The following is a 23,964-nucleotide window of genomic DNA, read 5'->3' on the forward strand; positions in this document are numbered from 1 at the left end:
GTCTCAGTGTCAGAGGTCTTAGTTCATAGGAAGCTGGCTCCATTCCTTGGGGCTCAAGATGAGGTTGAACATCATGGTGGAAGAATATGGCAGAGGGAACCAGCTTACATGATGATTAGGAAGTAGAGACAGAGGTCTCCACTTGACAGATACAAATATAGACCCCGTAGCCATTCCCCCAGTGAGGACTTCCTCCAGCTACACCCCACCTGCCTCCAGCTACCACCCAGGTAATCCTATAAGGGATTAATTCACTGATGAGGTTAAGGCTATAACCACATTATTTCTTCTCTGAACCTTCTTGCATTGTCTCACATGTGAACTTTTGGGAGACACCACATCTAAACCATAACAGGTGTAGAAAAAGCAAAAGTGCAGAAGATAACAACAGTAGGCCACCTTTCTTTGTTAGTAGTAAAGAGGAAATTAAAAAAAAAAAAAATCAGACATTTATCTGCTTTCCCCCACCCCCAAGAAGAAACACAGGAAGAATAAACCTGAAAATAAAAATGAGGAGGTTAGAATAGGGGACTGAGTAAAAGACACAGGAGAGGGACTATAGTATTTGACTTTCAGAATCATGTTAACATTCTTTTATTTAAAAAATAAAGTTAAATCAAGATTGCAGAACAAAATTCTTAAAACAGCAACAAACGTCATGTTCAAATAAATAAACTCACCAAAAGAAGAGAAAGAAAATTTCAAGTTAATAAAATAACACTGGGTGTGAGGGAATACATTGTAAATGAATTGGAGCAAATCTTAAGTATTTTTTATATATAAAAAAAAACTTTTCATAAAAAGAAAATAAGCCTCAAGTTTATCTTAGGTTTGGTTTATAAATTAGTATAAATATAATGATTCTGAAAAATTGTTCTGAAAAATTTTAAGTATCTTTTAGAATTGAGGATGTTCTTCATAAATGTATTAATATTGGTGTTGCTGAGGCTTGTTCCTGAAATATGGCTACACTGATATGAACTAAAGGAGGAAATCAAATCAAAACCCTGTGTAGTTGGATTGGACTTGGAGCTAACAGTAAAAACTTGGGATTTGTAAGACACAGGTGCCCACACACCCCTAGAATCTGTGTGACTCTGGTAAACTTAGAGAACACAGAGCCCAGATTTTGGTTTCTATATCTCATTCCTAACTGAAAGGGACTGGGAATTCTAGAGCTGGAGAGAACGGTGAAAGATAAGTCTGGAACATCTTATTCCAGAAATTAAATCTCAAAAAATTATGGCATGTTAAAAAGACATAGGAGCCAGCTTGCAAGGGCTCCTGATGGCCAATTCCAAGACCATCTGAACGTCAAAATAGGTAGTCCTTTGACTAAGAATCCTTGACTCCGTGTGGATGATTGATTGTCATAGATGGGCAGGTAAATGGGGAAGAAGGGAAAGTGCTCATGTTAGAATTTTGACGAGGAATAATGGAGTTAAATAACACCATTTTGTAATCATTATAGCAAAAATTGATTCAAGCAAAAATGGATGCTTCACATAGAGGTAAAGTTTGATGAGAAATGGTATTTACATAGACTTAAGGTATTTTTCACTGATTTTCTTATTACAAAAGGAAGAATTATAACTATAGACAGTGGATGAATTAGACAACACATCAATCATAAGCAGACACAGTGGCTTTTGGATATTTACCCTCAGAAGGGGGCAATATCACCTGGGCAGTATTTCAGTCAGAAATCTCTGAGTTTAATTATCAAAAAATAGAGGAGAGGGCTGGGGCTGTAGCTCAGTGATAGAGCACTTGCCTAGCACATGTGTAGCACTGGTTTTCGATCCTCAGCACCACATATAAATAAAATAAAGGTCCATTAACAACTAAGAAAATATTTTTTTTTTAAAAAAGAAAAGAAACAGAGGAGAAACCCCAAATTGAGAGAGAGTCTATGAAACAACTCAAATGTTAGTAGTATGAAACTGAAAGCAGCTATTTTGTTAACCTTATATGTGGAAGTTAATATTCTTTTTAGGAATTGTGGGGGATATATGCTACCTGCTTTCAGATAATTCAGAAAGAGTATATGTGCATGTGCATGTGCCTGTGAAAGGAGAAGGGAGGAGATGTAATAATGAAGCACATGTGGCGTAATGTTAAAAACTGTTGAATCTGAGTAAAGGATATATGAGTTGTTTATACTATTCTTGTAATTTTTCTGTAGCTTTGAAATTGTTTTAAAATAAGTTAAATAAAGGAATCATAGCAGCTTCATTATAATTACTCCAAACTGGAAAAAATTTCTTTGGCATAAGATATAATTATATCATCAAATATATTGCAATATATACATGTGATAAAATGGAACACAACGTTAGATGGATCTCACAGGGGAAGAAGCCAGATGGAGCAGTATATGTTTTGTTTATGCGAAGATCTGTGCATCTCACTATAGATCTCTAATAATTCATTACTTAGAGTTTATTAAAAGGTCCTGTACCAGCAATGACAAAATCATCTTAATAATCGGAGGTGAAGACCTGCAGGTGGAGTTCAGCAGCAGAGCATGTGCTTATCATGTGCAATGCCCTGGGTCCAGTCCCTAGCACCACACCAAAATAAAACAGAGGTGAGGGAAATAGTTACTTTTCTGGTCAAGTTCTTCTGCAGCATGCTGCTTCGCTGTCCTTGGTGGTTCACTTCCCAGGTCATCTACAAAAGCTGATGGAGCTCATCTGTGGCTGAGGACAGCTCTGTGCCTGAGCAGGTAGCCACACAACAGGGTTACTGCAGGAACACATGCTGGGGGTACAGAAACACGTTGTCCTTTGCTGTGGCAAAGGTTAATTCTTCCCCCCTGGCTGCCCTGCCTGCAGGCAGTAGGAACAGGAAGTCCTCAGTCTAAGACTCCTGGGCAGAATAAGAGCTGCTAAAATAGGCAGGCAGGGGATGCTCTCGGAAAGGTAGAGGAGATGGAGAATTGATTCAGATTGCAGCCTGGTTCTGCATTTGTGGGAAGTGGTTTAGGAGTTAGGGTGAGTTAGAGTGAAAAGCATAACAAACTGTAGCTAGAAGATAATTTAAAGGTATTGGACTGTTTGACAGATTGTGTTTATTTTGTAAGGTTTCTATTGGCATAGCGGAAGCATTTATTAGGAATTTGTTTGATAAAGCAAAGTAGTTTGTACTTCAGATGACATTGAAAGGTAGAAGGAGAAAAGAATCAGGCTTTTCATGGCTTGGTTTGGGCAGATTCCATCACAGAGCTATTAAAAATTTTTTAAAAAAATTATATATGCTCAAAAGCTTAGTTCCTAAAGGACCAAATAATAGAGAAATCAACAAATCTGCTACAGGATTATATAGAAATTTAAGATACAGCATGAGAAATTTTAATACTTATAAAACCTATTTTTACTTAAAAAATATTTTTTTCAGCCCATAAATATGTAATGATCCAAGTATTAAGAGCTTATTTTCCCCGAAAATAAAACAGATCATGGACAGATTGCCTGGAAAGCCTCAAAAGTCAACTGAATTCCTAATGCCACCAAGTATTGTTTCTTTAACACATGGAGTTTGAACTTCCAACTATAATAGATTTGAAATCTTGTCTCTTGGATTGTGCAGTTTGAAAATGGGTTTTATCCTCTCCATCGAGGCTACAAGAGCAGGAGGACTTCCAGAGGCCTTTGTCATTAGGAGGAACCGGTGACCAAGTGGGAAACTTAGGGTGGAGCCTACTCAAGGCTCTGTAACTGACCATTCCCCTGCCCCTGTATCAATAGCGGCTTTGCCTGGCGGTTTCTAGAGGTTGATGAACATGCCGATTTTCAACTCCTTGGGTTCTTAGTATTATAGAGAGCTTTTAGGAGGCTTTTAGGAGTGACAGGAGTTGTTTTGCTTCTCCCAGGTGCCTGCCTTTTGGCCTTCATACCTTGAGTTTTCAGTTAGCAGAATGTAGAGTTCATCCTGTGTCCTCCTTGGCCTACCAAGTGGTGCCAAGGAATGCTGGGTAAAGTCACTGAGCTCCTTAGGAAAAGATGTTCATGGAGTGCTGCTGCTGGGATGGGACACAGCATGAACCTGCCCGACAGAGCATCGCTCCCTGTGTGATGGACATCTTCACCAGCCTTGGGATGTTCTCTTGCCCACTGTATCTACCTTCTTGACTTCATTTATCTCCTTTTCATTTTAAAGCAAGTCGTGTGTCAATTTAAAACATTCTTTGGGAATAATTCATATCATTCAATAAACACCTTATCAGCTGGGCTGTGAAGTGGACTTGTCAATGGTGACATATTCCTAATTGTGTTTGGTTTTTAGTGGGTGGAAAAATTAACAATGAGAAACTTAACAATTTTTAACCTAAAAGAATATATTTTGCAAACTTTTCTGGGGCATTTTGTCTGTGCTGCAGATCTCAGGCATATGTCATCTCGGGGTCTAAAGAGGCTATATTTGTTCCTGAGCCTCAGTGGCTTTTCATTTGAATGGTGTTTTTGAGTTGGCAGCAGGGCCGGGTTCAGATCATTTGTTGTTTCTTACAGATAATGTTACAGCTTTACAGTGAGGTGCTGATCGATCTTCACAATTCTCATTTTTATTTCTCTTTTTTTTCCTCTCCTTGTTTCCAGTTCTTCCTCCAGTGCTGGTTCCGAGACACAGTGAATATAACCCTCAGCACAGCCTCCTAGCTCAGTTCCGGAACCTGGGACAGAATGAGCCTCACATGCCACTCAACGCCACTTTTCCAGATTCTTTCCAGCAGCCCAACAGCCACCCGTTCCCTCATTCTCCCAGCAGCAGTTACCCGAACTCTCCCGGAAGCAGCAGCAGCACCTATCCCCACTCTCCCACCAGCTCAGACCCGGGCAGCCCTTTCCAGATGCCAGGTAGGATGGAGTGGTCCCAGGGAGACCTGGCGGGAGGGGGCTTCACCGCAGCATCCGGGCCCAATCTCTGGTGCTTTGCAGTGCCACTTGCAGAGGAAGGAGGTTCCAGCCAAGGAAGCAAATGTCTTGCTTTCTTTGTCAGGCACAAATGCTCAAATAAACTGTTTTTCCTTTGTTTTAAAAAAGTTTTGAAACAGCTGCATCCTTCTGGGAGTGGCATAATTATTACAGTCTTTGCTCTTGATACAAAAAAAGAGAGAGAGAAATAGTGCATTACACACATTGCTGTTATGAAAAACAGTCTCGATTAACATCATTTCAGATGTGGAAAACCCCTGTTGCCAGTGCAACTTCAGAAAAGATATTTCCTAAGGGATCACACCCTCCCTCCCCATTTAATTAAATTCATTTAAGTGGTGATGTAATCCCAAGAAACATATACTTTAGCAACAAAGGAATTGCAGCAGAAGTACTGGAAACCATCTGCTTGTTTAACTCAGCAGAGACAAAAAACAATTATTTTCCTCTTTTAGACATAACTGATGGTGTAATGGTTATCAAAATAAATGATTAATTAGGACATTGTATTTTTCAAATTATAAATTAATAAACAAGCATCTCACACACACAAAAAAAATTAATACCAAATTTCTGGCCAGTTGACCTCAAGAAGAATCAAAGGTACACTTGAAATCCTTTAACATTTTGGAAAAGGAAAATGGGCAAACGTGTCAAATTGAACATCAGTCCTGAACCTTCAAAAATTGAAAAATGACCCATTGTGGTGGTACCCACCCATAATGCCAGCCACTTGGAAGGCTGGGTCAAGGGAATCACAAGTTCAAAGCCAGCCTCTACAACTTAGCAATATAAAAAGGTTTGGGGATGTGGCCCCGAGGTAAAGTGTCTCTACATTCAATCCCCAGTACTGGAAAAAAAAAAAAAAAGGAAAGTGTTTCATACTTCATATTGCTTCCATTGCTTCCATTTTATTTTTATGTATTTGTTAACTCCCCACTTTTAAGCCTGTGTTTTTTGTTTTTTTTTTCAATCCAAAACTTTTGGGATGAAGGTGGTGTGATAGTAAGATCAAACTAATATCATTTGGTGATTCCCTGTCCACACTGCTCCCTCAAAAACCTGTTGGGTTTGATGGACAGGTTAGTGGCAAGGAGATATATTTCAGAGCACTTTCAATAGTGACACCCAGGGCGAGCCTGAAAGAAAACACTGAAGGTTATTGCCTGAATTTACACCTTGTCCTTGACTGTCAGGGATTAAGGCACAGGCCAAGTAGAGGAAATGCAGGAAGAAGAAAGGAGGAGTAGTAGACCACCAGCAATAATGAACTGCTCCCTCCTCATCAGCCATGCTGATGCTGCAGGCTGCCAGTGAAATTGTCACCAACTTGATAGCAGAAATTCAAAGGATTCAGGCTCAGAGGAGGCTGTCTTCAGTCCTGGCTTGAGGTAAAACCGAGTCAATTTTAATAGAGAAGAAGCTAATTTTAAAAGAGAAGGAGAAAGCGGGGGGGGGGGGGGAAGGCATCCAGCTGCAACCCCTTAATTCTGTGTCAGGACATTGAGTCACAGCTTTTCAGCAGCTGGATGGTGGAAGCATTGGGCTGATTCAACAGGAGCATCAGTAGAATCCCCAAGAACCCCAAGTGCTGGTTATTTGTGTTGGAGAGTTGCCCTGAGTACTTCTCCAAGCATGCATGGTTCCCTAAGATCAAAGTTTGTTCCCTAGGCTCTGTTATGGGTGCTAGGTGGTGGGCTCCCAAGAGCCAGTGAGGAATTTGGCTTTGGACCACAAAGGGTTGTTTGTGGGGAACCAAAATACCCTCTATTTTACAGTAAGAAAACATCAGACTTCTATTAGTCTTTGTTGCTGCCCTGGTTTGCCAGCTGGTGAGCCCTTCAGAAGAGTACATACGTAGATTCTGAAACAGAAGATTTTAGAATTAAAACTGTGATAAACTGATTTATTTCCAACTATTTTATTATTAGGGATTTTAAAACTAGTGCTGATTTAAATAGAAGGGAGAAGGTAATCCTAACATATTGCTCAAAGTCATGGAAAATTATCAGTTTAAATCCATAGACTCTAATGAAACTTGGCTGGTAAATTCCTAAAAAGCCCATAGGTTTAATACAAAAGATTCTGAAACCTCCTTTTTAAATAATTAGCTTTCAGATGTTTTCCATCCATAGTTAAGTGCCGTTCTGATTGTTTTTTTAAATGTCCTGGTCCAAGCCAGCTAGTGAGTCTGCTTACCTGGATGTGTTTCTGCAGAAGTTTAGAAAAAGCTGGCAATAGTAATGCCATATTATAAGCCTTAAGGACACTGAAGTCATTAAGGTTCCCAAAAATGGCTACAACAAATATTAGTGATGGGAAGCATTTTCCATAGACTTTTATTAAGACTTCTGTATAATTAGTGCTAAAAACTTGGGTGAAACTCCTAAGTGTTAACAAGAAATTGCATGTAATGTTTAATAAATAAATAAAATCGTGTGGTCCTGAACAGGCTGACAGCTCCTGGAACTGGGCTCATAGTGGGTGCTCCTCCCATTGAATTGTCATCAAGAATGTGTAAGGTTTTGGGGTAACATCAAGACCAGTGTCCGTAGTATCTAGTCTTCTGATGTGGAGGTTAGATGGCAACTTGGGGTCTTGTCTTAGCAGAGAAGAGAATATGTGTTTTAAGCACTTTTGAGAATACGTGTTTAAGAGTGTTTTAAGCATGTTGATTTTTTTTGAAACTTTGTAGCTGATACTCCCCCACCTGCCTACTTGCCTCCCGAGGACCCCATGACCCAGGATGGCTCTCAACCAATGGACACAAATATGATGGCGCCTTCCCTGCCCTCAGAAATCAACAGAGGAGGTAAAATGAGTTGCTGGTTACTCCCCTTTTACAATCCAAAGTCAATATGTTGCTTTCTCTCACAAAGTTTATTAATCTTTAAAAAAGATAGGGCTGGGGATGTGGCTCAAGTGGTAGCGCGCTCGCCTGGTATGCGTGCGACCCGGGTTCGATCCTCAGCACCACATACCAACAAAGATGTTGTGTCCGCCGAGAACTGAAAAATAAATATTAAAAATTCTCTCTCTCTCTCTCTCTCTCTCCCTCTCTCTCCCCTCTCTCACTCTCTCTTTAAAAAAAAAAAAAAAAAAAAAAAAAAGATAGCTGCTAGAGAAAGGCAGAGCACAGGAAGAGAAGCTCGGTGGGCAGAATTCTGCGGATAACACATATGTCTCTTATTTAAAGAGCAAACACTGAATTTTTGATTAACAGAGGCCTGAGTGTGGTTGTGCAGTCGTCTTTTTATCTCCAATACTGCATCGTTTAGAGCTGGTGATGAAAGGAATGCTTTTAAGTGGACAGAGGGGAGTTGAACCCCAGTGGGCACAGCACCAGCTCCACAGGTGATGTTCAGAGTGGAAAGTTCTCATAACTGGCCTTCTGAAAAGTTTCTTTTGTGGTTAGGATCTATATGCATAAACTCCATCTGTTTTCTAGACCTTATTTATGTCTCGCTGAAACCAAAACTAATAACATTTGCTTCTTTCTTGCTGAATTTATTTCTAACTTTATTACCCGAAAGACACTGAGGCACACCTTTTTCCTCTTCTCACCCTGAAGAACTCTAAGCAGAACTGAGTGTTTCTTTCCTTCCTTAGTGAAGGGTGGGTCTTTAATTTCAGCAGTGACTGAGGGGATAGTGCCATCCTTCCTGCAGGTTGACAGTGGCGAGTAGGCTTAAGAGAGCAGAGAGCATCTGTTAGAAGCCACAGCCAGTGGCCTCTCGGGAAGGGTTTCACTGGCACACCCACACACTCACATGCACAGATTGTTCAATCTGTGTAACATTTATGCAAATTGAAGTTAAAAATGCAACTTGATTGCTAGATATGTCTTATTGACACTTTTTAAATTAAAATAGATATCTCAGACTTCGTCAGAGTTGCAGGTATTTTTAAGTACTTAAAGTTTGATGATATCTATATGATACTATGATGATAGCTATGTGTTGCTATGCATTTGTCCAAACCATCAGAATGAACAACACCAAGAGATAAGGGTGTAGCTAAGATAGAGCACTTGTCTAGATTGCACAAGGCCCTGGGTTCCATCTCCAGTACCACATACATCCCCATATAAATGTTAACTCTGGACGTTGAATGATAATTATGTGTCATAGTAGATTTATAGGTTATTACAAATATACCCCTCAATAGGGGTTATGGATAATATGGGAAGCTATGCATAGGGTTGGGGACATATTGAAAATCTATTGGCCTTGTACTCAACTTTTCTGTGAACCTAAAACTGCTCTAAAAAGTAAGATTTATTTTTAAAAAGTCGAACTCAAAGAACCTTTCTTAGATGTGCAATGTAATAAATTGGGATGTACAACTTCTAAGCAGTTAAATTTTTAAAATCACTTTCTTTTTTATTGATTCTCTGTTTTATGGTACCTGATCATCTCTAGGACATCCTATCAAACATACAACTATAAGTCAACAAATAAACACTCTGATTTGAAAAATAATCCCTCTCGCACACGTTTTTGGAATTTAGAGAACAGGATAGAAGGAGAGAACGGACAGAGTAGTACACACTGATGAGACCCTGTGGACCCTGTGCCCATTGTGGTTAAGTCTAACATGTTGATTTCAGGAAATAGACACAGATTTAAGAATGTTCCTGTTAATATAACTTTAAATTTTTTCCCCATTGGAATAAGTCTACAATCATTTAATATTTTCATAAGGAAGGGGATGTTGGGCCTTTTTCTTATTGTCCTTGTTGGTGACTTCCCAAGAGCAGGGGTCAGCAGACTGGAGCCCACATCCCCTTGAGTCTGCTCCTGTTTCTGTAAACTAAGCTTTATTGGAGCGTAGCCGTGCCAGTCATTACCTGTGATCTCTGACTGCCTTTGCTGCACAAGGGCAGAGTGGGGTAGTTCTAATAAAGATTGTATGGCTCACGAAATATTCTGGCATTTTTTTAAAATATTTTTTTAGTTGTAGATGGACACAATATCTGTATTTTATTAATTTATGTTTATGTGGTGCTAAGGATTGAACCCAGTGCCTCATGCATGTGAGGCAAGTGCTCTTTCACTGAGCTACAGCCCCAGCCCTATCAGGGCACTTTTATAGAAAAAGAATTGCATCAGTGTCTGGTCTACTTGAATAGTATTTTGAACAATTCTGGAAGCTGATAAAAGACCTATATGAATGACATTGGAGCCGTCTTTAAGGTTGGGCACTTGTAAATCACTAAAATTTTGCTCCATGAGCTTAAGCAAATTGACATGGCAGAGTTGCTTAGAAAACAAGGGAAATAGTATATATTTTCAGCTGAAATATGTAAGTATATAAAGCAACTAATGTGTGGGATTTTTTAGTGATCGTTTTCTTTGTTTTCTTTACCAAAGTCAAAAACAAAGTGCATTTTAATATGTGTAGAGGCTGATAGTAAGAACACAGAGGTTCTTCTCCCTGAACAGTTATAGCCCATGCCTCTGATGTGGATTTTCTTTCAATTTTTTATGATTGCACACCCAAGACTTCATAAACCTCAGATCATTATTTATTGGTATGCTGGAAATACTATGGTTTTGTATTCCTGGAATCTCTAAAGCAGTTGTACAAGAGGTTTTACTACAGAAGGAACTTATCTTTAAAACCTTTTAGTTGCAAGTGTTTAGAAGTGTGTTCTGTTGGGAGACTTGTTAGTCTTAGGAGATTTGACTTAACAAGCTGCATCCTGTCAGTAAAGTTGGGTAATTTCCATTGTTGGCCCATTCTGGGAATGGAGAGACAAAACACACCTGCTCTGCATGACTTAAAGCAAATATAAGGAAGTTAGCATGAAATCTGGATGAGAGAGATATGATTCATTGTGTAAGAATGGCCAGCTGGCAGGATTTCTTCCTGAGTTGGAGAACTGGAGCAGAACTGGAGCTGTGATCATTATTGGCAACTTTATACGAAATAAAGTCACTTCTTATCAATAATTAAAAACTGATTTTCATTCCTTTAAAAAGCATAGGTAGAAAAGGCTTTGCCAAAAGTGAGCCCTTTGTATGCGGCCCTCTTGGCCTAACTCCGGGCCTCTGCTGTTCTTTCCCACTTGTTTTTTTCACTGGCCTCTTGTTTCGCTTCTTTAGATGGGGAGCCAGGGTCTGTGGTAGGGTGATTTCCATTTCTGCATATTAAAGAGCAAGTAGCATTTTGTTAGTATTCAGCAGATGCTGTCGCTGGGCTTGCTCTCAGATAGTAATTGTAGGAAATTGTTTTCCTTTTAAAGGTGAATGTCACACTTCGTAAGAAGTACCTGCTTTAGGCATCAGAGAAAACCTGTAACCGCAGTTGCTCTTCCATGATCCTGAGCCAGTTTTTTGGATGCAGTTTCAGTTTTTGAGAGCCCGAGGCACAAACTTCAGTTGATGGAACCTTTTCTGTTTTACAGATGTTCAGGCAGTTGCTTATGAGGAACCAAAACACTGGTGCTCTATTGTCTACTATGAGCTCAACAATCGAGTGGGTGAAGCGTTCCATGCCTCCTCCACAAGTGTGTTGGTGGATGGTTTCACTGATCCTTCCAACAATAAGAACCGTTTCTGCCTTGGGCTGCTCTCCAATGTTAACCGGAATTCCACTATTGAAAACACCAGGCGGCATATTGGAAAAGGTGAGTCTTCACTTGAACCCTTCAGATGTTTATCTTTCCTATCGCTGTTCTCCCAGAGGAGACTTGGTCATTCATTCCTGTAGCAAACACAGGGTCATGTTCAGAGGCTGCAGTTTGAAGTATTTTTAAATTTTGTATTATCTAGAAGTTCTTCCATTTAAACACTATGTGGTCTCCTGACTGCCATTTTATTAATGTGAGTTAGCCAGAATCGTGATTTGCTATTTTAGGGCACTGCTCTATCTTTTTTTGCTGTAGAATGAAATATCTTTTTAATAGACTCAATTATTTAGTGGTGATACGAGTAAAATAGTTCTGTTACTTTTAGATATATGATAAGGTTAAGAGAATGAGTGTGTGGCTATTTGGGGAGCTTGGTTTTCACTGTGGAGTAAGAGGCACACAAACATGAAGGAGGGCAAGAGATTAATTGTGAGGTAGATGGAGGCATCAGTGTGTAATCATAACTTTAATAATAGATACTTAGACGTGCATGCTTGTGTGTGTTCTCGTGTGTATGGAAATCTATGTATGTGTGTCTGTACATGCATGTGGTTTCTGATGTGTGTGCCGGGAGGGCCAAGAAACAGAGACATCCAGTAGCAACAAGTGCATCTCTAGCCCCGACTGCAACCTCTGTTGCCATTTCCCACCAAGAGGAACTGGGGCTCCTTGGAAAAGTAGCCAGCATCTCATTACGGCAGAAAGTAAAGAATGCTTATGGGGCGTGTCACAGGAGCCAACTCGAAGGGGCTTCCACAATTCCCAGTGTGAGCACAAAACATAGTTGTCCCTTGGTGTATCTTGTTCAGGATCCTCGAGGGTACTAAAACCCTTGGGTACTCAGTTTTCTTGTATAGGTTGGTGTACTAGTGTTTATAACCTGTGAAATCCTCCTATATACTTTAAACCAAATGCAATATAATGTTGTTTAAGTAGCTGTTACGCTGTGTTGCTCAGGAAATCATGACAAGAAAGGAAAGTCTGTACATGTTCAGTACAGATGCAGTTTTTTTAAAGAATATTTTTCAATCTGTGAATTTAGATCCTATGGGTACCTGGGGGCCAATATAAGTAGATACATTAATTAATTTTAAACCAATCAAGAACACTAACATATGTCCTTGTCAACAATAAATACATGAACTAGTGAATTAGGAAGACTGATTGGTATAGAATGAGCTAGAGTTGGAGAAACAGCAGTTTGCAAAAGCTCCTTGATGAATACTAAATACCAAGAGAATTTTTTATGAGAATCAGGATATTTGCATGGTCTTCAGGTGTTTCCCTACAAACTACCTATTAGTCACAAAGGACACTAGAAGGCAGTAATTACAGAAACTGTGTAATTTGTTTTTATAATTACATAATTGATCCCCCATCTTGACTGGGGGATCAACATTGTCATCAGCAGTAAAGACAGCGCCGAATCCATATACCTCCAGATGTGATACCCTGATAAGGATATAGGATCGCCCGTGCAGGATTCTAGCTGATAATGCAAACCTGAGCCCCATCCTGTGGAAACATCAGGCAAACCCAAAATGATGAGCATTCTGTATTTAAGAGAGTAAAGAGTGACTTTATTCTCCCAAAATATTTGTCCAAAAAAAAAAAAAACAAGAAAAGCTAGAAGTGTTCCAGATTAAAAGACGTTAAGGAGCTGGGGTCGTGCGTGGTTCAGTGGTAGAGCACTTACCTAGCATGTGTGAGGCACTGGGTTCGATTCTCAGCACTGCATGTAAAATAAAGGCCCATCAACCTCTAAAAAAATAGTTTTTTTAAAAAAAGAGACATGACAAGTTATATATAATATATGACAGTGGATCCTGTACTGGACAGGGGGAAAAATATTATAAATGATATTATTGAGAGAAGAATTCTGGAATAAGAATGGTAGATTAAAGTTTCATATCAATGTTAAATCCACTGACTTTGCTGAGGACTGTGTGGAACCGTCTTGCCTGGGAAATACATACTTAAGTACTTAAGAGTAAAGGACTGTGATGCAATAGTTGAGAAAGACATTATGTACATATGAAGATATCTGTCTTCTCTCCATCTGTCTGTATCTGAAGCAACTCTGTGTCAGAATACATAAGGGGTGTGTGTGTGTGTGTGTGTGTGTGTGTGTGTGTGTGTGTGGACAGTGGGAAAGGAGAGTGCAAACAATAAAGCAGATGTAGCAGATTGTCAATGTAGGTTAGTCTGGGTGATGGGTGTACGGTTGCTCTTTGTTATGTTTTTCAGACTTCTCTATAAATTTGAAATTATTTTCAGAGTTGAATGTTTAAAAAGAACGACCTGTGAAATTTAAAATAGTGGACCAGATAGATTATTTAATGGGTATTTGAAAAGCATTTGAGACAAAGTTTTAACATTCTAGAGGCATTGAAACCCAGCAGTCCTTAAATAGGAATTGATAGGTATTTCCTTAATATGATTAAAAGGGGAAAAAGTAAAAACTAAATGCATTTAATGATGAAATGCTAGAAATTAGGTTCATAACATACACAGATAACTTTGTATGGTCTGTAAACCCCTGTAATTTATGTATAAACACATTCTGCCTTTGGAATAGAAGGACTTACTTTTCATTAAATTCTAAGGTGACTATTCCCCCAAAGTAGTAAAAAGCCAGTGTACAATTGCCTTTCAGAATATTAGGAAGAAAATAAGGATTCTGGGAATGCCATTTCTTAAAATTGTTCCAGATGCTCTGAGTAGTGTGCTCACAATTTCAGAAGATGGAAGCTTAAGCCAAGATTATCATGATTTGCAGATGATAAGAGTGATTTAGATAACACTCGCGAGATACATTCTTGAAATGAAACTGGTAGGCCAAAAGCTCTTGATGTATTTTATCAGAAAGCTTAATATTAATTCACAACCCTGCCAGAAGCACACTAGCCTTCTCCCTCACCTGTGCCCACACTGTGGGTGAGCACTGTTCACCTGGAAGCCCTGGAGAACCTTGTTGTTGTTGTTGTTGTTGTTGTTAGTCTCCCTTCATCTGGCAATAGCCCATTAAAAAGTATAAGGGAGGGGAAAGTCCCAGTCCTATAGCAACAGAAAACATAAATTTCTTGGAAATAATCTGAACTGTAGCAAGATTATATAAAGCTACTAAAACTGGACTGAGAGAGAAATAAAATTTGAATTAATAGGCAGTCTTTGTTCCTTAAAGGGAAGGCTTAATATTGTGAGAGCATTTTAGGATATTTGCTCTTTCTAACTTAATTGTAGTTTAAAGGAAGTTAAACTACAATGTGATGTTTTCTGAGATTTGAGTAATGTATTCTGAGTATTACCTGGATGAATAAACAAATGAGAGTATCTAAAAGATTTAATGGAAAAGAAAAAAACTGTTGACATTGGGGTTAATAAAATGTTACAAAACAACAAGTAAATCAAAAACAAAACAGGAGAATAAATTCAGACTGCATAAAAATTTAAGTTGTTAAGAAGCATAGCAAATCAGGAGAGTCTTTTAATAGACCTCAATAACACAGTCAGCTGTTGTGAAGTGGGGAGAATCCTGGCCTCATATCATATAAGTGAATGGATTTTTGAACATTTTTTTCAAAGGCAAACAATTAAAAAGCTAGAGTAAAAATATTTGATCAGAGATGTAAAAAAAAAATTCTAAGCATAAAAAAGTAACAAAAAGAGACTTAAAAGGATTTCAAACTTCTTTAGGTTAAAAAATATATCATGAACCAAATTAAAAGACAAAGAACAGGGAAATAATAAATAAATTATTTACATTCTATCTCTATATGCACAGCTCATAAAAAAATAATCAGAAAGCCAGAACTGTAGTAGGATAAGGGAGGAACACGAACAGTGAGTTCAGGGTAGAAACCCAGATGTCGAATGGACTTGGAGAGTGTATCCAGCCTTACACACAGATGAAAACAGCTATGTTATTTTTCAGCTATACATTAGAAAAATTTTGCTTTTGTTTAAGCTCATATTCAGTTCTGCCTGGGTCAAATGAGGAAGACACTTATACACTACTGGTGAGGGTGTCAATTGATCCAAGCATTCTGGAAAGTCATTTGGCAAAGTGAGTCAAAGCCTTCGATCTAGTGCTTTAACTTCCAGGAATCTCTCCTAAGGATATTATTAAAAATTGTCCAGAGACATTTATCATGGCATTGTTATAACAGCAGAAAATCAGCATCAACACAATGATCTGCTAATGGGAGAACTGTAAAACAAATGGTTAGATCCATACAGTCATGCAGGTATTTTAAATGTTTACAAAGAAAGCTTAATGATGCCCTTAACTGAATATGGTGTTTCAGACTACTAACAATTATTTCCTCTGTGTTGCTAGTGGAGTGACATTTTTTGCTTCTTTACATTTTTTGTTTACTTTCTAAATTTTATATGGTTAAATTTATCATTTTTCCATCAGGGATGAAAGTCTTTCTGTGAAGAAGTTTTTACTGTATCAGGTGAAAGATGGGTTTCTGCCTCAGCAGCTATTTAATTGTTAGAGAAGTCTTCTGCCTTGGGTGCACATGTAAACACAACACTTCATATTTCAGATGGGACAGCCACATTAGCAGTGATTAAGCCATGCAGCTACCTGTAAGATGGATCATTTAAAGCCATACGGGCTGTGACTGCTGGGTGGCCTGTGTAATCTCCCTTAATGGCATGGGACTTTGTCAGAGGGGCCCTTTCCCCTTTTTCCTTCTTTTAAAGACTGACTAGTATCGATTTCCTACACTTCTAGAACTCTGGGTCGGTCTCACAGGAAGAAGTTTGCAGCAGGTGGTAGGTTAGTGAGCTATTGTTTCATATAATATATTTTTTAGTTTAAAAATTTGTTTTACTAGACCTTATATCTCAGTTCTCAGCAAAGCTTATTCAACCTCTAGTTTTCTAGTTTACTTTTCTTGGTCCCCCTTCTCTGCTGCAGAATAAATCCAAGAGACACATTATGAATGCATAGAAGATACCACAACAAAGCCCAGGTTTTATCGTACCTTATTTTTCCCCCTTCTCTGCTGCAGAATAAATCCAAGAGACACATTATGAATGCATAGAAGATACCACAACAAAGCCCAAGTTTTATCGTACAATATTTTTAGAGTGAGAATACATGTTTAGCCATGGCCAAATAAGGCATTAATTACTTACCAAAAATGAACTGTGCACAGTGGCACATGCCTGTTATCCCAGTGACTTGGGAGGCTGGGACACAAAGATCACAAGTTCAAGGCTGGCTCCAGCAGCTTAACAAGGCCCAATGCCATTTAGTGAGATCTGTCTCAAAAAGGGCTGAGGATGTGTCTCAGTGATAAAGCACTCTTGGGTTCAATCCCCAGTACCAAAAAATAAACATGAAATTTTTATACTTTGTTATTATTTTCAAGACTTGTTCTGTTATTCCCTAGAAACCTCCTGGATGTGCTTATTGATGTAAGGATATTGTATTCATGTATGGAATATTTTTTTAACTAAGAGTCTCTCAGTTGTGCAGGACTTAGAGAATATCTGCCTGTGTTGCCAAAGTTGAAATCATATAAATGTATATTTTTATGTTGAGGTTGCACAAGTGCCTTTCAGCTGTAAAACGATGGCAGTAACTAAATGGTTGTCTTCCCACAGGAGTGCATCTTTACTATGTTGGAGGGGAGGTGTATGCCGAATGCCTCAGTGACAGTAGCATCTTTGTGCAAAGTCGGAACTGCAACTACCATCATGGATTTCACCCCACTACTGTTTGCAAGATCCCTAGTGGGTGTAGCTTGAAAATTTTTAACAACCAAGAATTTGCTCAGTTGTTGGCACAGTCTGTGAACCATGGTTTCGAGACCGTCTACGAGCTCACAAAAATGTGTACTATACGCATGAGCTTTGTGAAGGTGAGTGAGCTCCGATTGCTCTAGGCTAGGCTTAATACATTTTGCTGTGCCTTGTAGAAGTGTATCAGTCTACATCCTCTTGATACATTTCAGTCATAGCAGACTTACTATCTAAGGATTTTTAAACCTTAACCAGCATGTGAATTTCTAAGAAAATATTGGGACATAGGAGCGCTTGTGTTAAATGTCAATTGCAGTAGCCTTCAGTAGCCTGTTCCTTATACAAATTTAGCTGTTTTAGCTACTTTTATGATAGTAACACTTGTTACTTTTGGTTCAATGATAAGTGCGTGATCTTTTTGTAAAAATAAAAGTTCATCACACTGGATTTTTCTTTTTTTCTTTTTTTTTTGGTGTTGGGATTGAACCCAGGACCTTGTGCATGCAAGGCAAGCACTCTACCAACTGAGCTATATCCTCACCCCTGGAAATTATTTTTGACTGGTCAGGGTTTTTTTGTTGTTGTTGTTTTAGTGGTTCTAGTACATCTTGTACTTTTCATATAGTTCAAAATTTATTAAGGCCCTTGCTCTAAGATAGATACCTTATTAGCTTTAAGTGCATTAGGTGTGTATTGTATGTTTGAAGAGAAGGTTAAAGACATGCTTGTACTAACTGGTCACTCTGTGCTGCCTCATCTTGTGCCTCTGAGAAATGAAAGTTTCTAAGGTGCCATTGAAATGTAAAAAAAAAAAAAAAAAATTTGAATATCTGATTATATTTAATGAGTCACTGACTTATTCTAGAAACTGACTGACTTGTCTCTGATTTCTCAAAGATAAATTTTCATCCTGTGTCACTCTGAGAAACACAACTAATTACAGACTTGGGTGAGGCCTTCACCCTCTATGTCGTTTCTTTAGAAGCTCACTTAGCTAGTTATCAAACCGGTTTTGTAATGTATTTATTACTGAGGATAATTTTGGAACCTTATTTTGTTCATCATTCTTTAGATCAAATGTATCTTTTCCCAAATACCATTTTTTCCTGTTTTGAGTTTCTTAGCAGATTTTTGGTATGTTTTCTTACTGCTTCTTTTCTCAAAATGTAGTTCAGTGGTTCTTTGCAACGGAGCCTGGTACCTCTTTAATATTAAAAGAGGGTTTTGTTTTGTTTTGTTTTACCCCTTTCAGAGTTTGACCTATTATCCATGTACATATGAGACTACAAAGACCATTTTCATCCATTTTTAATTCACTATTTAATTTTTGACTTAGCATTTTGACTCAGGTGATTTTTAAAATAAGGACATGACTTGCCTAAAGCATTTTTTTGTTTGTTTCTTTTTATTGGTTTGGAGGAACGAACAGCCTGAAGAGATACAGGTTCTTCTTCTTCTAGCTGTCTTTGCCTTTTTTGTTTTAATTTTGGACAGGGTCTTGCTAAGTTGTCAAGACTGGCCCTAAACTTGTGATCCTCCTACCTCAGGCTTCCAAGTTGCCCGGCTCACAGGTGTGTGCCACCTCACCTGGCCTCTAGTTGCTATTTTAACTGTGTGACTAAGGTGCAGGGACTCCTCTGAGGGCCTCATGTTCCTCATCTGTAAAATGGGGGTGGATGGAGCTGGGACTGTGGTAATTATTCTATGATCCCTTGTGAGTTTATTATTATTGAAGGCCACTCTGGAAGAATTTATGGCTCTAATACTCCAATTAGTTGCCTCTTCTGATTCATTTCATATTAATTATCCAATCAATTTTAACTATTTCACTTTTATAGTTTCTTTTTTTAGCATGAATAAACTTTTACATTTTATTTTTTTAAATTTTTTTGTTTTAATTAGTTACACATGACAGTATGATGATCTTGACATATCATACATTTGAATCAGATGGGATATAATTTCTCATTTTTCTGAGTGTACAGGTTGCAGAATCACATTGGTCATGCAGTCACGGGAGGGGAAGGGAGGGGAGGGGAAGGGGGGAAAGGAAGGACAACAGAATAAAATAGACATTATTATTATATGCTGTGTGTATATCTGTGACTGCACTTTTATAGTTTCAATAATGTACTTTTACACAAGAAAAAAACTTTTACACTAATAGATTTTATTCTTTCAGCCAGAATTTTAGCAGTATTCCAGAGAAGGAATACAAAGATGAAAACAACCTACAGTCTCTAGCTTCAGGATGCTTGTGGTCTCACACATGTAATTAATACAACATACCCATGTGCACTAGCATGAAGGGGCTGACACCGTGTAGTGGACACAGCTGGAAAGCTGGGTTTAGAGAGCTGAGGATAAACGAATCTTAGTAAAAACTCTTGCTGACATCGTAAGGGATTCCCATATATTAGCAACAAAAACATTGCAGATTGTTTTTACAGCATTGTTCTTCATTATCACAATGACTGGACACTTCACCCTCTGCCATTCAGCATCTTGGAGAAATGCTGAGGAACATTAATATAACCAACATTAATAACCAATCTTGCACCATTTTTAAGCTTGCCGTTTTAGGATGCTAATATAAAGCATATATTTCATAAATTATTTGCATCTTAAACTCCCCCATAGATGAAAAATCCAGATCTGTTCAGCTGAACAAGGGTGTATAGAGCTTCTGCTCTGTGCCAGTGACTGTGCTGGACGTTGTCCCTGCCTTCTCAGAACCTGCTGTCTGATGGAGGAAAACCGACACATTCCATTTAGCAATATATTAATGGAGGTTCAAGTTCATGTGTCTGCGTACTATGTGCAGGTAGAGTTCACATGTCACCACTGTCTCCTGAAGGTGTACACTCAGATGTACCTCTCGAAATTGCTAGAGTAGGTAGCCAGCCTTCTGTGGTACACCTCAGGGAACAGGGATCAACCAGAACTTCATGTTCTGCTGTCCACACTTGCCAACAAGTCTTTGAGCTCTGAAGTGGCAGTATTACTCTGCTCTTTATCTTCTATGGAATTTAGGGTCCTGATTCAGTAATTTTGAAGATGTCTGCCAAGCTGCCTTCTTATACAAATGAATAATTAAATGCTGACTTCAGGCAGTGGCTAGGTAACTTTGGGGATACTTACATGCACTCCTGCCAGTTTTGCTTAGAGATCAAAAGATCAAGAGGTCCGTGTTGATAGGCAGACCTTAGGTGGCTGAACAGGGAAGAGAGGGTATCAATGTCCAAAGAAGCCTTTTCCTTATTTTATTGATGATAAAATGAGAATTTAATAATAGCTATTACCTTACTATCAGAAGGGAATGGGAAATGAATATGAAAGTTAAAAAATGTGTGTCTTTTAAAACTTTCATTCCCCAGGGCCAATAATTCTTGTTGTTTTGTTTTGTTTTTTAATATTTTTTAGTTGTCAGTGGACCCTTATTTTATTTATTTATATGTGGTGCTGGGAATCAAAACCAGTGCCTCACTGCTAGGCAAGTGCTCTACCACTGAGCCCCAGCTCCAGCCCCAGCCCCAGCCCCAGCCCCAGCAATTCTTTAACCTGGAGTCCTCCAGTGGCCAGCACCATTTCCCGCAGGTTGCCTGCCAGATGGCGTGTATGTGCGCACTCTTCTGGGAACTGTCTGTCGCTTCAGTCAGAGTCCCTAATTAGGTGAACTCCTTTTACTTAATAAGTTGAACACTGCATTAAACAAGTTAAATGACCCCTGCTTTGTTTTTTTCCAGGGCTGGGGAGCAGAATACCACCGCCAGGATGTTACTAGCACCCCCTGCTGGATTGAGATACATCTGCACGGTCCCCTCCAGTGGCTGGATAAAGTTCTCACCCAGATGGGTTCACCTCATAATCCTATTTCATCAGTGTCTTAAATGGCCTCAGGCTTCTGCCTCTTGAAAACTATTGAGCCTTGCATGTACTTGAAGGATGGATGAGTCAGACCCAATGGAGAGCTGACAAAGGAGCCTTGATAATACTTGACCTCTGTGACCAACTGTTGGATTCAGAAATTTGAAAACCCTTGGTAACATACTATTGATATCAAGAACCTGTCTAGTTTACATTGTAACATTCTCTTGTAAAATCAACTAAAATGCAGACTTTTAGCAGGACTCTGTGTATAGTTAAAGAAGAGATGGCCAAGCCAGGGACAAATTATCTATTAGAAAAAATGGTCCTAAGAGATTCTTTTGTGTTTGGCACTTTAGGGTCATCGTTTGGCAGAAGTTTAGCATTAATGGTTAGTCTTTCTGAAGTGTGTTTTTATCAGGTTTAGGGCCCATGTTGAATCTTCTTTTCATGGGTTTTCATAATTTTTAAAACTATTTGTTTAGTATTGGTTTTGTTTGTTTTTAAGTAAAGATTAATCTTTATGATATACATAGTAATCTTTCTAAAATTGTATGCTGACCATACTGCTGTCAGAATAATGTTAGGCATATGCTCTTTGCTAAATATGTATGTACAGAATATTTGAAAGTTAAGAATTGATTAGACTAGTGAATTTAGGAGTATTTGAGGGGGTGGGGGGAGGGGGGGAAATGACAGTTGCAAATGTAGAATATACTGTAAAAATTCAGTTTGTCGCCTTAAAGAAACGAACTGATGTCTGAATTTTGCTGTGTTTCAATTTTTTAGAGATTTTTATCTTCTTTTTTTTTTCTTTCTTTCTTCTCTCCATCCTTTCCCCAAAAAAGCAGTTATGCAGCTGGTTAATTCATATAACTGTGAGAGCAAATGAATAATTCCTGCTATTCTGAAATCGACTGCCTATGTATTTCAATACCAATTGTGTGGAGTGCTTGAATTTATTAAGCAGTTTTTATGGAGTTTACAGTACAGAAACAGGCTTTAATTTTCAAATGAATTATTTGCCAAACCTAGTAACTGTTAAATATTTGGAGGATTTAAAGAACATCCCTGTTTAAATCCATTTCAAACTTTTTTAATTTTTTTGTACTATGTTTGGTTTTATTTTCTTCTGTTATCTTTTATATTCACTTATGCTCTCGTACATTGAGTACTTTTATTCCAAAACTAGTGGGTTTTCTCTACTGGAAATTTTAAATAAACCTGTCATTATTGCTTACTTTGGTTAAAAATTGGTGAATTTCATTCTTTACATATTAGATTTTAGGGTAAGATTTGCTTTTCTTTTGAAAGTTTTTTTTTCCTCAGATATTCTCTGCCAAATAAAACAGGTGAACTAAATAACTAATAAAGAGGAATCAGGTAGAGAGCAAGGTCCCTTTAAGTCAGAAAAGGAAGGACAGGTAGAACTAAAAAAATGTGAGAAAAACCTAGCAGAATCTAAATGTACACATCCTTCAGTGTGCAGAAATACAGCAGCAACCGTTATTGGTTGGTGCCGTTCAGTCACCTGAAAGAACCAGTTTCCAACTCAGATGACACTAAGAGTGACTGGAGGGTGTTACTGGGGGGCAGTGGGTGGTGCTGAGAACTCAGTGCAACAAGAGAAATTGCTTTTGCAGTTCTCTTGGGTTTTGGTATGATTCCAAACCCCTCCCAAAGGAAAAAAAGAGAGAATGATTTTGTCCGTAAGGGACCCAAATTTTGAGGACTTTTACATACTTTCCTGACCAAATAGATGCCACTCTTTCTCCTTCACATTTTCTCTCTTTCCTGGAGGTGTACCAGACCTAAAATTTTAAGTTTCTTTCTCTTCCCATTTTAAACCCAGCTTAAAAGGAAAAAAAGTGCTGCCCCCCTCCCCATCACCAGAATGCAGTATCCCCACACTACGATCAAGAAAAGATCCCCACTTCTTATTGTTGTCTGCCAAGTCACCAGAGTGCAATAGAGAAAGCCCTGGCTAGAAGATACATGTTATAACAAACTCATGCCCATCTGTTCGGATCCAACTTCTGTGAACCTGTTTTCTCATTTGTTAAGCAGAGATCATGTAGTTATGTTCTTATCACAAAACTGAGATGAGGATCATTCAGATAAAAATACGTAGGAAAATGTCATAGGAATATAGCTGCCAAGCCGGGCATGGTGGCACACACCTGTAATTCCAGCATCTTGAGAGGCTGAGGCAGGAGGATCAAAAGTTCAAGGCCAGCCTGGGCAACTTAATGAGATCCTGTTTCAAAACTTAAAAAGGACTGGGGATGTAGCTCAGCAATAGAGCACCACTGGTTTCAATCCCTGGCTCCAAAATTAAAAAAAAAAAAAAAAATGGAAGGCCTTAGAACTACAGCCTCACTCTGTTATTTAATAGAATTTGATATCCAGCAAGTTTCTTTCTGCACCTGTTTTCTTGTCTGTAAAATGGAAGCAAAAAGCCTATTTAATGGAGTTATCCTAAAGATTAAGTCCATCCATGCAAAGCACTTAGAACCCCTCAGTAAATGATGGTACGGCTCATTAAATCGGGGAAATCCTGTCCCCCAGGAGCTTACGAAAGGAAGGAAGAAAACAGGAGATTGCAGGGTGCCTACTGTGTTGCTGGCCCTGAGTGACAGGTTTCTAAGCACTGTCTCACACCCTCACAAGAATACGAGATACTGCGCTCACGTCAACAACACCTGTCCTGCTGCCAAGCAACCTGCACTCTGATGAGGAAGGCAGGCAGGAGACTGATGTTCCAGTGCC

The 23,964-nt window shown here is 38.7% G+C and overlaps 1 protein-coding gene and 1 non-coding gene across 4 annotated transcripts in view; both read left to right on the top strand.

Moving 5' to 3' along the window:
* The window catches only part of Smad1 (SMAD family member 1), a 76,067-nt gene extending 53,651 nt beyond the window's left edge, over positions 1–22,416 (top strand). For all 3 annotated transcript variants that reach the window (XM_026392716.2, XM_026392717.2, XM_026392718.2), the window contains 5 exons: positions 4,599–4,856; positions 7,630–7,746; positions 11,344–11,565; positions 17,191–17,447; positions 21,075–22,416. In XM_026392716.2, the coding sequence (XP_026248501.1) occupies positions 4,599–4,856; positions 7,630–7,746; positions 11,344–11,565; positions 17,191–17,447; positions 21,075–21,218 (998 nt within the window). In that variant the 3' untranslated portion in view covers positions 21,219–22,416. The remainder of the gene's footprint in view (positions 1–4,598; positions 4,857–7,629; positions 7,747–11,343; positions 11,566–17,190; positions 17,448–21,074) is intronic.
* Positions 7,110–7,239, top strand: LOC113185550 (small nucleolar RNA SNORA33). Its single transcript, XR_003301142.2, has one exon. It is a non-coding gene; the product is annotated as a small nucleolar RNA SNORA33 (small nucleolar RNA).
* Positions 22,417–23,964: the final 1,548 nt, after the last annotated feature.

This window comes from Urocitellus parryii, chromosome 10, assembly GCF_045843805.1.
Source record: "Urocitellus parryii isolate mUroPar1 chromosome 10, mUroPar1.hap1, whole genome shotgun sequence".
NCBI lineage: Eukaryota > Metazoa > Chordata > Mammalia > Rodentia > Sciuridae > Urocitellus > Urocitellus parryii.